Source organism: Oxyura jamaicensis (genome assembly GCF_011077185.1).
Source record: "Oxyura jamaicensis isolate SHBP4307 breed ruddy duck chromosome 12 unlocalized genomic scaffold, BPBGC_Ojam_1.0 oxy12_random_OJ169, whole genome shotgun sequence".
Lineage (NCBI taxonomy): Eukaryota > Metazoa > Chordata > Aves > Anseriformes > Anatidae > Oxyura > Oxyura jamaicensis.
In genome coordinates, this window is record NW_023304268.1 from 14,033 (window position 1) to 25,060 (window position 11,028).

Genomic DNA, 11,028 nt, shown 5'->3' on the forward strand with positions numbered 1-11,028 from the left:
GCGAAACCCGGCGGGTGCTGCAGGGCGGACACGTGGTGCCTCGGTCGCGTCGCGGCCGTGCCCGTCGTGACCCCCCCCGTTATCTCCTCCCAGGGGACAGCGGCGGTGCTCGGGCAGCCCTGGGCGCCCACAGCGCTCCCCGGGGCCGGGCACTGCGCTGGCCCCGAAGCGGAGCTGAGGAGGAGGGCAGTTACGGGGCCGGTCCGGTTTTCTGATCTCAGTGGGTTTCCAAATCCAAAATAGAGCGAAACCACTCTTTTATTATTATTATTATTATTATTTTCCGCCTAGCAGCTGTACAAACACTGCCGATGCCCTCCGCTGTTACTGACCATTTCTGAACCACGCGCCCGGAAAACGCCCCGGAGCCCCGCCGGGGTGGCACCTGCTGCTGCGGGGTCCCGGGTGCTGCGCGGGAGGAGCTGAGAGCCCCCCCCGGGGTGGGCAGCGTGACGGGAGCTGCCTGCCGCCGCCGGCAGACACCGCGGCTTCTGTGCCTGCTGGCGGGGCTCCCGGCGCTGCGCCCGCAAATCAAAGCCCCTCAGTTGCCGCCTGGCAGCTCCTCAACCGCCGCGTCCTCCTCCGCGGGCGGGCTTCGCGCTGCCTCCCCCCGGCCTCTGCCTCCCCCCGGCGCGAGGAGATGTTCCTGGCTCGTTCTGCCCGGCGCGAGGCAGAAGTGAAACCCTCGGTGCTGCCGAATCCTCGCCGCTGCCAAAAGCGGCGCTTGGGCGTGCGGAGCCGCCGGCCCCTTCCTCCCTGACGGCTTTTTCGTTTTCCGCCTATTTTTGTGTTAGTTGGGTGAAGCAGACCCGGGTGCGCCTCGGGGCCTGGCACTGAGGGCAGGGCTTGCAGACAGCAGGAGGAATCCAGTTAAGAGGGAGAGCCCCCCCTCGATCCCCCCCTCAAACTCAGCGGGGTTTGGTTCGGGGTTTGGTGGGTTTTGGCGCGTGGTCTTGGTGCTCCTGCTGCCGGCGGTGGACAAGCGGTACCCTGAGCGAGCAGTCCCTTAAACCATTTTCTGCCTGCTTAGGATTAGGAAGGAAAAGGGATTTCGTGGCTGCCAGCTCTCGGGCTGTAGCACGGAGGTTATCCCTGCCTCGGGTTTCGCGGGAAGGCCCCGCAGGCGCCGCTGGCAAACCAAAGCCCTTCCCTGAGCCCTCCCCGCTGGGAGCTGGGTGCTCCCTGGTGCCGGCTCGCACTCGGAGGCCTGCGGCGAGCTGACGGGGCGCTGCGTGTGGCTTCGGGGTGCTGCCGAGGTGATGCCGTCCCTCGCGGTGACGGTGGCTCTGTTCCGGGCTGGGTGACGGCGGTGCCAGGCCCTGGGTTCGCTCCTCGGCCGGGCCTCGCTGGGGAGGTGGCTGCGGCACCCGGGCTCAGCTACTTCTTCTGCTTGCATGAAAATAGAGGAAGGGAGGGACCAGCTGCGACTTTCGGCGGCGGCGTTTCCCCGGCGCTCACGGGGCTGCCTCTGGCTCGCGTGCCTGCAGGCAGCCGGCCCTGCAGCGCCTGCTCCTGCCTCGCTGCTTTTCCTTCCTCCCCACCCTGCGCCGCTCGTCGCGGTGTGTGCAGGCAGGGGGAAGCAGCAGGGCCCCGTGGGGCTGCGAGCACCCCGGGGCAGTGCCCCCTCCTCCAACCCGCACCGCTCCGCGACCTGGGGGCAGCGCCCAGTGGGTCCGAGCGGTGCCCCCGTGGGTGCTGGGTGCGCCCCCGGGCCGGGTGCTTGCCCACGTCTGCAGATGTGTTGGTGACACAGGCGTGCGAACCTGCTGCAGGTTACAGAAACCTCCCCGTGCAGCACCCAGGGGTGGGCACCGGTGGCCCTGACCCTGTCCGGGACAGCTCGCTGCCCCACGTCCCTGCAGGGGCACAGAGGACCCGGTGCCACCGCAGCCCTCGGGGCAAGGGTGTGAAGGTGCCGGGGGGATGGTGGGAGAGAGTTGCTGCTCTGGGATTTCGGAGGCAGAAAGCGAGGAAAGTTTCTTAGTTCCTGGAAAAAAAGGCACAGGAATAGTTCTGTCCGGCATGTAAACGTCAGTGTCCCTTGTCGGTGGCAGGGGGGTGTTCAGAAAAGCCATTCCTGGCGCAGACACTCCTCCCCTGCTTGCTCCGAACATCCTTCCCGCAGAGGGGTTTTTTTTGGTGTGCTTTCAGCACTTTTTGCCAGAAAGCCACAGGCTGAGTCGTGTCTCCATCGGCTGCCTGGAAGTGGATGGCGTGGCTGGATGCAGCTGCGGTCCAGCCCGTGCTGCGTGTCCCAGGTGCCCCCGAGTCTCCCTGCACCCCTTCTGAGCCCCAATTCAGCTCCTTCAAAGTCACGCTCCGGTGCTTGGCCCCCTGAGATGGGCTGGGGGGGGCACGCTGGGGTGTGATGGGGGCACAGGGGGTGCTGTCCCCTCCACCCTCTGCTCCGAGCTCTGTGCAGGCAGCCCCGGCACGGTGCTGTCCCCTCTCCCCCCGCAGCACCTGAGTGGGGGGCACGTGAGGACCCCCGGGGGCAGCACCCACCGGGCTCCCCTGGGGCTGGCAGGGCCCTCCTGGAGGGTGGCCAGCTCTGCGCAGCAGTCAGATGGCCGCTTGGAAAAACACTCGGCGTTGCTGTGGCTTTTTCTTTTTTTTTTTACATGCAATTATTTTTAAAGCAATTTTCCATCTATTTTAGATAGCAAGGAAAATGTCGAGGGGAATCTTTTTTTTTTTAGTCTTTTTCTCCCATCCATGGTGACTATGCTTTTAATGCAGAGCTTTGAAAACCCCATTCAGTGGCCGGTCCGAGGGACCAGGCCCTGCCCCTGTCCCTCTCCTGCCCGAGGGGTGCGTCCTGGTGGCTGCCCAGGGCTGGGGATGTTTTCCAGCCCTGCTCCCGGTGATGCCGGGGTCCCCAGGAGTGGGCTCCGGGGCTCTCCGAAAGGAAGCTGGATCCGCAGCCAAACAAGTTTCTCCTCGGCTGGGAGGCTGTGTTTTGGAGCTGGCCATCTGCTTGCTTGCTTTTAAAATTTTAAAAGATTATTTTCAACAGGGAAAAGCAGCCCAGGAGTGCGCGCTCTCCTCCTATTTTTGTAGGATGGTCTGGGAACAAGCGCGATTGTGTCCCAGCGGCCGTGATCCGGACCCCAAGGCTGGGCTGCTCGGCAGCAGCTTCCAGGGGTGCCCCGAGCCCTCGTGCCATCCGTGTGGGGTTGCGAGGGGGCGGTTTGGCTCCCCGTACCCGCCCAGCGTCGTGTGGCTACTGCCCGGTGTCCCTGTCCCAGCGCTGTCACACCGAGTGCAGCTCCCAAGGCAATTACTGGTCCATTAGGGAAAGGAGGTGATTTGGAAGGGAAATTGGAGGGGGAGACTCATTGCGGTGGTCCCGGTGTCCTGCTGGGTGCTGCCGCACGTGCCCGAGGGCTCTGCCCGTGTCCAGCTCTAGGTGCCGTGGGGCACGGGGGCCCCATCCTGCCCAGCGTTGGCACCCCCACCTCTGGAGGCGCTGCTCGGGCTGGGATCAGGCTGTCAGAGTTAATGAGGCACTAAAGTGCTCCTGCTAAATACGGATTACGAAAGGAAAAAATGCCTTCCCCGCAGCTAACGTGACTCAACGCTCGGTTTGAAAACCGGCTCCACACGCGTGCGCTCGCGGCCGGGCTCCGTCCCTCCCTGCGCTCCTCCTGCCGCGGGCCCTGCTGCAGGCAAGGGTCACGTCTGGGGAGCAGCTGTGGGGCCCTCGGGACACGGACACCTCTGCGGGCTGCAACAGTGGGCTTCGGGGATGCTCGGGGTCCGTGGGGTTGATGCTTGATGCCCTAGGCCAGCTCCTGCTGTCACGGTGTCCCCGCATGGGGCTGGCACTGGCGTGCCAGGGTCCCAGGACCCTTCTCCGTGCGTGGGGCGCTTGCGAGGCCTGGGGTCCCCTGGGGCCGGGCGCTGTCCCTGCGTGGGGACCTGCCCTGCGCCGTGGCCCTGCAGCCAGCTCCTCTGAGCAGCGATTTTCCGCGTGGCATGGCTGGCTGCGGGGATCCTTTTCCAAAGGAGACAGCCTTCAGAGACGGGGGAAGCTCTGGGTGGAAAGAAAGAAAGAAACCCGATCCGCCTCTCCAAACCGAGTACAGTTTTATTTCCGTCGGGTCAAGCCTGCGAGGTTCCAGCCAAATTGTGTATTTTGGGCCAAATGAGAAACACGTGTCATCCGCGGAGCCCCGTAACCAAAGAAAGATGCTGCAGATGCGTGCTGGGTCCTGCCTTGGGTGCGGGGTGCTGCTGCCTTGTGGCCCTGCGGCGCGGGCTGGAGACAGAGGGATGCTCTGCCTGGCAGGTACCGGGGTGTGACCCTCGCTGCTGGCACTCGGCTTTGGGGACAGCCATTAGGGTTAAGGACGGTGGCTTCAGGGACTTGGATGGGAGAGAGCGGCGGTGGCGTGGGAGATGCGATAGGGGACACCTGGGGTAGGCGGCAAGAAAAGCGTCGTGCTTTTTGTTGTGAGTGAGCGTTGCGGGGGGATCGGGGTGCGTGGTCCTGGTGGTAGGCGGACGGGCACGGCGTGACGTTGGCTGTCCAGGGCAGGAGGGGACAGCGGTGACTACGGAAGGGCGCTGGGCTCCTGCCCTGCTGTGCTCGCAGCCACAAGCGTGGCGCTGCTGCGTTTTCGCAAGAGCAGAGCAGCTGAAGCAGGCAGCGGGCTCCCGGTGCTGTGGCAAGCGTATAACCCCTGTGTGGCCTCGTCGTACCTGGGCTGTGTGGGGCCACGCCGCTCTCCACGAGGGCACAGGGCTGTCACCCGTGCAGAAGGTGACGTCTGCCCGTGCCCCGCGAGCAGCCGTCGCCTTTCTCCCTGCTGCTACGTCTCAGCCGCAACCACGAGCTGTGCTTTTTCAGGTTAATTTTAGCATAATCTCCATTTTTTGAGCTCCTCTGTAATCTCTCTTCCCCCTCTGTGGCCAGCGGCGGAGCAACCCTGCCGTTGGCTGCTTGGGGCCCTCTTTAAGGGCGGCTCTGCAGCCACCGGGACCTTCCAGCAGTGCCCAGGGTGCGAGCGGCCCATGTGGTGGGGGGCCAGGCCTGAAGCATGGCCCAGGCTGGGGGATCCCCAGGGAGGGGGGACTGCCGTGCTGCTGGGACCTTGCACCGGAGGACCCCGGGGCTTGCATCCCACCCAGCTCTGCCGTCGGCATCCCCCAGTGGTGCCGCTCGAAGCCCCCGCGCTGGGGGATTGCTCTGGGTGGTTGTCCCAGCCCAGAGAAGCGACGAGGGATGGGCAGCGTCCCTTCGAGCTTCCCCTTTCAGCTTCCCCTTTCTGCAGCCAGGATGACTTCACTCCTTCCGCCCTCCCGGCCCGGGGAGGGACAGCCCGGCGGGAGCTGCACGTCCCCTCTTCTCGGGGTGGTGGCAGAGCTGCCACCGAGGGTGACACATCACCGGCCAAAGCCAAACCTGCCTGGGTTTTCCCCAGCTGTGCAGATGACCCTGGGTGTCACAGAATGGCTCTGTGCTGGGTTCTGTCCCCCCGGCCCTGCTCTCCTGCTGTTGTTGTGGGGGGTCCCAGTGTGTGGTGGGGTCTCTGCGGTGGCAGGGGGATCCCTGGCTTCAGGCTGCAGCTCACAGCTCGTCCATTTGTGTGTCCCCTTCCTCTGCAGGTGCCGGCGAGTCTGGGAAGAGCACCATCGTCAAACAGATGAAGTGAGTAGTCCGCAGGCCTGCCCTGTCCCTCCCAGCACCCCAGGGGCTGGTTACTGCTGTCCCAAATGTCCCCGGCACCCCTGCCACCAGGCTAGTGCCAGCGGGGGGAGTTACCCAGCGAGCCGTCCTCTGAATATTTCATCGGCGTGCAGTTAGAGGAGGCGGTGAGATCGGGTGCCTGTGGCTGTGCCGGCCGCGGAGCGTCACCGTGAAAGCCAATACCTGGCGGGGAGGAGCGGGGCAGCTGGGAACGTCCCCGTCCCTGGTCCCTGGTGGGGCACCTTGGGTGCCGCCGGGCTCATCCTCCTGCCTAGCGCAGGTGGGGAGGCTGGGGGCAGCGCTACCCCCTCCCACAGCACCGTGCTGCCCTGTGTCCTGTCCCCAGGCTCCGAGCTGGTGGTGCCAGCCCCCACAGTGGTGCTGGCTGCTGTGGTGCTGAGCGTGTCCTCGGTGTCTGTCTGAGGTGATGCCGGAGCTGGAGCAGCTTCCCAGGCTTGAAGAGGCTGTGGGAAGTCCCCGGCTGCTGGCAGCATGCTCAGGGCAGAGCCTGACCCTGTTCCCTGCCCCCAGGATCATCCACGAAGATGGCTACTCGGAGGAGGAGTGCCGGCAGTACAAAGCCGTGGTCTACAGCAACACAATCCAGTCCATCATGGCCATCATCAAGGCCATGGGGAACCTGCAGATTGACTTCGGGGATTCCTCCAGAGCGGTGCGTGCCCCCATGTGTGCCCCAGCCCATCTGGGGAGCAGAAGCTGCCAGCACTGGACCTGGGCTCAGGGTGGCCCTGCCCAAGCTCTGCTGTCCCATGGGCTGTGACCTCCTGGCCCTGAGGATAGGGTGGGGGGGACCCGAAGTGTGAACAGTGGGAGGAAAGGGGGAAAGCCACGGGCTTCCTGGGTTGGGAGAGGTGATTTTTGCCAGTCCTGAGGTTTTGTTATTTTCCTGCGGGTGTCTGTGACGGGTAGCCTTGGCGTGGGGTGGTGTCCCCAGGGCTTGCAGAGGGTGGTGGAGCTGACACCCGGCCCTGTTCTCCCACAGGATGACGCTCGCCAGCTCTTCGCACTCTCCTGTGCTGCGGAAGAGCAGGGCATCATGCCTGAGGACCTTGCCAACGTGATCCGGAGGCTGTGGGCTGACCACGGGGTCCAGGCCTGCTTTAACCGCTCCCGCGAATACCAGCTGAACGACTCTGCTGCCTAGTGAGTACCCTTCTTCCTTCTCTTCCCCTTTCAGTGGGGTTTAGGAGCAGGGCTGGGGCTGTGCCCCCCCGTCATGTACTCACGCCAGGTCCCTGCAGTGTCCCCGCTCCCCAGCTGGGACCCTCCTTTCCCTCATCCCCCTCCATGCTGGGCACAGGTTTTCTTTGCGCGGGTGCTGCTTCCAGTGCCGGTTCACCTTGCAAGAAGATGGTTAGTGCTGAATTTCTTTCCGGGTAGAGGTTTTCTGTTGTTTTGTTTTTGTCTTCCCCCTTGCTATGGTTGCTTAAATGGGAAGGGGACAGCCCAGTGCGATGGCTCTGCCACCCGGCGACGAGGGGTTCCTCCACGCAGGGAGAAACCCCAAAGAAACGTGGGGATGTTTGTTCCGAGTGGGCTGCACGAGACAGCTTCTTTGGTTGGTTGTTTGCTTTTTTTTTCAAATGAGTTCATGTGGGAAAAATTGGCATTGTGCTAGCATATTAGCTGGCAAACTCGTGCTTAGATAGGTAAATTGACTGCATCTGGTTCAATTTATCCCTAAAGAGATTTAATAAATAAGTTAAGCCGCCTAAAGCATGATTGCTCTTCTGCGCTGGGATCACCGGCAGAAATGATGCCTGAGAGCCGACTGCCGCTGCTGGAGGAGGTGCGGTGGCGGCCCCGTGCTCCGTCGCAGGCACCCGCCGCGTTCGGTCCCTCTGGCAGAGGGAGCCCAGAGCCTCGCCACGTCCCTGCAGCTCCAGGGACGCTCAGGCCTGCGATTCAGGCACACGCGTCTTCCGAACGAGATCGTCCTAACAGCGTTCGTGCCGCATCCAGTGTGTTAACCAGTGTCGGGCTGCTGTTAATTAAGAGGTTTCCCTCGCTCACCCTAGTGAGCTGCCGCCCTGGCCTTCACCCAGCGGGCCGGGGGCGATGCCGGCGGGTGCTGCGCCGTGCGGTGCCGCGGGGCTGGGGACGCCACGGGGCCGGGGACACCGCAGCCGCGGGGCGCGGAGGTGGCGGCAGGCTGGGCGTCGGGTCCGAGCACCGCCACAGCCACGGCCGCGGCCCTGCCTCCCCGGCGCTCGTTTCCTGTTTTTGTGTCAGCCGGAGGCCGGGTGCGTTTCCGGCTGTTTTCGAGCGCGCCGGGGAGGTGCGGCCTGGCTCTGGCTGTGCCCGCGCCGCGCTGCCCGCACCCACCCCGGCGGCCCCGCGGCACGTGAGGACGGCCCCGCGCCCACCGCGGCCGTGGTGCCTGTGAGCTCGGTGCGGCTCTCCCCAGATTACGGGGGGCCGAATTTGCCGAGGGGAAGCCTGCTTATCGTAACCCAATTAACTTGAGCCGGAGCGATTAAAGCTGCCGGCCGCTCCGGCGGGGAGCGGGAACGTCCCTGCCGGGAGCCGAGGCCTGTGCCCGTTTCCTCCGGGGATGAGGCCCTTTGTGTTTTTTTTTTTTTTTTGTGTGTGTTTTTTTTTTTTTTTTTGACTATAAATGGCACAGCGCCAGAAATTGTTTCCGCTGGCTCTGTGGCCCGTTGCCGTGGCGATGAATACTTTCCTCTTTCCGTTCCCCCCCCCGCCGTGAGCCGGGGAAGCGTTAAGGCTGCGCGGGCCCCGGTGCCGCGGCCTCGTCTCCCCGTGTCCCCACTGCTGCGTCATCAGATGGGGCTGGCGGCTCCCCGGAGGGCTGCACGGCCCTGTCCCCGCGTTCCCAGCCTGCAGGGGGTCTCTGGAGTATGGGTGGGGGGTGTCTCTGTGCCGGGGGGCTCAGCGTTGCCCAGCCCGGTTGGTGCAGGCGCCGTGGGGGTGCCTGGTGCCACCCCCGGGATGTCCGCCAGCATGCGGGATGTCCCCTGCCCCGCCACCCGGCTTACACAGCGCCCTTCTGCTCCCTCCCCAGCTACCTGAATGACCTGGAGAGGATAGCCCGGGCCGACTACATCCCCACCCAGCAGGATGTGCTGCGGACCAGGGTGAAGACCACCGGCATCGTGGAGACCCACTTCACCTTCAAGGACCTCCATTTCAAGTACGCCCAGCCCTTCCTCAGACACAAGTCCTCCTCCCCTGGCCTCCGAGGGCTGAATCCTGTTTGGGTGCTGGGGCCAGCGTGCCCCAGCCTTGCTGGTGTTCAGGACTGGTGCTGAGCTTCTGCTGGTGGTGATGTTGGGGTTGCTCTGGGATTGGGATGGGAGCACATCTGCCGAAACGCCTGCCTCAACCAAGGCTGCGCAGTGGCTGTTCCACACCGCTCCAGGGCTTGGAGGAGCCAGCAGAGACAGGCAGAATGGGTCTAGGGCCCCTGGGCGGAGGGGGGGGGGAGGCACAGCGGGGATGGAGCCCCTCCAGCAGCCGAGCAGTCAGAAAAATCTGTCTGTGGAGGATGCAGCGCTGCCGCCAGGCTCTGCTCCGTGGAGCCAGGGCATCCTCTGGTGCCCAGAGTGGGAGAGATGCATGGTGCACTTTGTCCCGTCCGTCATCCCAGAGGTATGTCCCCAGCTCTAGCCCAAACCCAGCAGCGCCCACTCCGGAGCGGGTCTGCAAGGTCGTCTGCTGGAGGTGGGAACACAGCCGGGGCCTGATCCTGCCCCTGTTTGCCAGGGGGAGCGGCGCTGGCTGGGAAATAGGGGCAGTGCTTTGATGGACACCTCCGGGGTCTGCTGGGGAAACTGAGGCAGGGCTGGGGGTGCTGGCGGGGCCCGGGAGTGCTGCCTGCCCACGCTGCCCCTGCTCCGCAGGATGTTCGACGTGGGCGGCCAGCGCTCGGAGCGCAAGAAGTGGATCCACTGCTTCGAGGGGGTGACGGCCATCATCTTCTGCGTGGCCCTCAGCGCCTATGACCTGGTGCTGGCAGAAGACGAGGAGATGGTAAGTGAGGGGGGCGGAGGTCCAGGTTCGGGATGGTCCAGGTTTGGGGTGCCCTCTCCAGGAGTCCCCCCCTGTGCAGTGCTCGACCCCGTGCTCTGCTCTGGTGGCCACAAGTGTCCCAGCCCAGCCTGGTGGCCAAATGGAAGGCTGGCGGTGCGGTGCGTGCCCCTGCCTCACATGGTGTTGTCCCCTGCCAGAACCGGATGCATGAGAGCATGAAGCTGTTTGACAGCATCTGCAACAACAAGTGGTTCACGGACACGTCCATCATCCTCTTCCTCAACAAGAAGGACCTCTTCGAGGAGAAGATCGTGCACAGCCCCCTGACCATCTGCTTCCCCGAGTACAGCGGTACGGAGCAGGCAGCAGCGGCTGCGCTGGGGCTTCCTCTGCCAGGGGAGGCTGGCGGTGGGCTGGGCAGTGGAGGTCCCTGCCCAAGAAGCCTTTGGGGCTCTGTGCAGTGAATCCTTAGGGCTGGAGGAGTGTCCCCGCAGTGTGTGGGGGGGGTCCTGATGCGGCCATCATGCCACGGGCCCTGGGGAACAACGCAGTGGCCCCTTGCAGTGTGGGGTGTGGTGGGGGTGGGTGGGTTTGGGGTTAGCCTGGGGTGGCGCTGCTGCTGCTGTGTGGTGCCGTGGGGCATCCCCAGCCTTGCCTTCCCCTCTCCAGGTGCCAACAAGTATGACGAGGCAGCCGGATACATCCAGAGCAAGTTCGAGGACCTGAACAAGCGGAAGGACACCAAGGAGATCTACACGCACTTCACCTGCGCCACCGACACCAAAAACGTGCAGTTTGTCTTTGATGCCGTCACTGACGTCATCATCAAAAACAACCTGAAGGACTGCGGGCTCTTCTGAGGGTGGCCAGGTGGGTGCCGGCAAGGACAGGAGGAGCATTGCCCTCAGCCCTGTGTCCTGTGTGTCCCCCCCAGTCCCAGTCCTGCTCACGGGTCTCTCTCTCTCTCCTTTAGGCCGTGCCGACGAAGGAAGGAGCACGCTGCCCAGCGACTTCTGCTTCTCCTCTTTGGTTTCATCCCCCCCCCCGGCCCCGACCCCCTAAAGAGACGTTTTGGTGACGACTGTGGCGGTGGGGTGGGAGCGCGCTGCCCGTGGCACCCAGCCTGGGGCCGTCCCCACCGTCCCCCGCAGCCGCCGCTCCCTCTGTCCTACCCCCGTGCCCCCTCCCTGCCAGTGGGGCCGGGGGCTGGGGCTTTTCCCTCGTGGTTTCTAACCCGTCGCCTTCACCCCAGCCCCTTTTTTATTGGGTTCCAGGAAATCACTTCTGCACCGTTTACATGCAAAAAGTCGTGCTGGGGGGGG

The 11,028-nt window shown here is 64.3% G+C and overlaps 1 protein-coding gene across 2 annotated transcripts; it reads left to right on the forward strand.

Moving 5' to 3' along the window:
- The first annotated feature begins 356 nt into the window (after positions 1-356).
- GNAI2 (G protein subunit alpha i2) lies at positions 357-10,726 on the forward strand. Of its 2 annotated transcripts, XM_035312309.1 has the most exons (9): positions 360-398; positions 5,611-5,653; positions 6,224-6,365; positions 6,696-6,856; positions 8,739-8,867; positions 9,577-9,706; positions 9,904-10,057; positions 10,376-10,576; positions 10,680-10,726. In XM_035312309.1, exons 2-8 carry the CDS (start codon positions 5,649-5,651, stop codon positions 10,564-10,566), a joined length of 912 nt encoding a protein of 303 aa, XP_035168200.1. In that variant the 5' UTR covers positions 360-398; positions 5,611-5,648; the 3' UTR covers positions 10,567-10,576; positions 10,680-10,726. The 2 variants fall into 2 exon arrangements, with proteins under 2 accessions (XP_035168201.1, XP_035168200.1); XM_035312310.1 differs by lacking the exons at positions 10,376-10,576; positions 10,680-10,726 and adding an exon at positions 10,133-10,234 and having other exon boundaries at positions 357-398; positions 9,904-10,077.
- Positions 10,727-11,028: the final 302 nt, after the last annotated feature.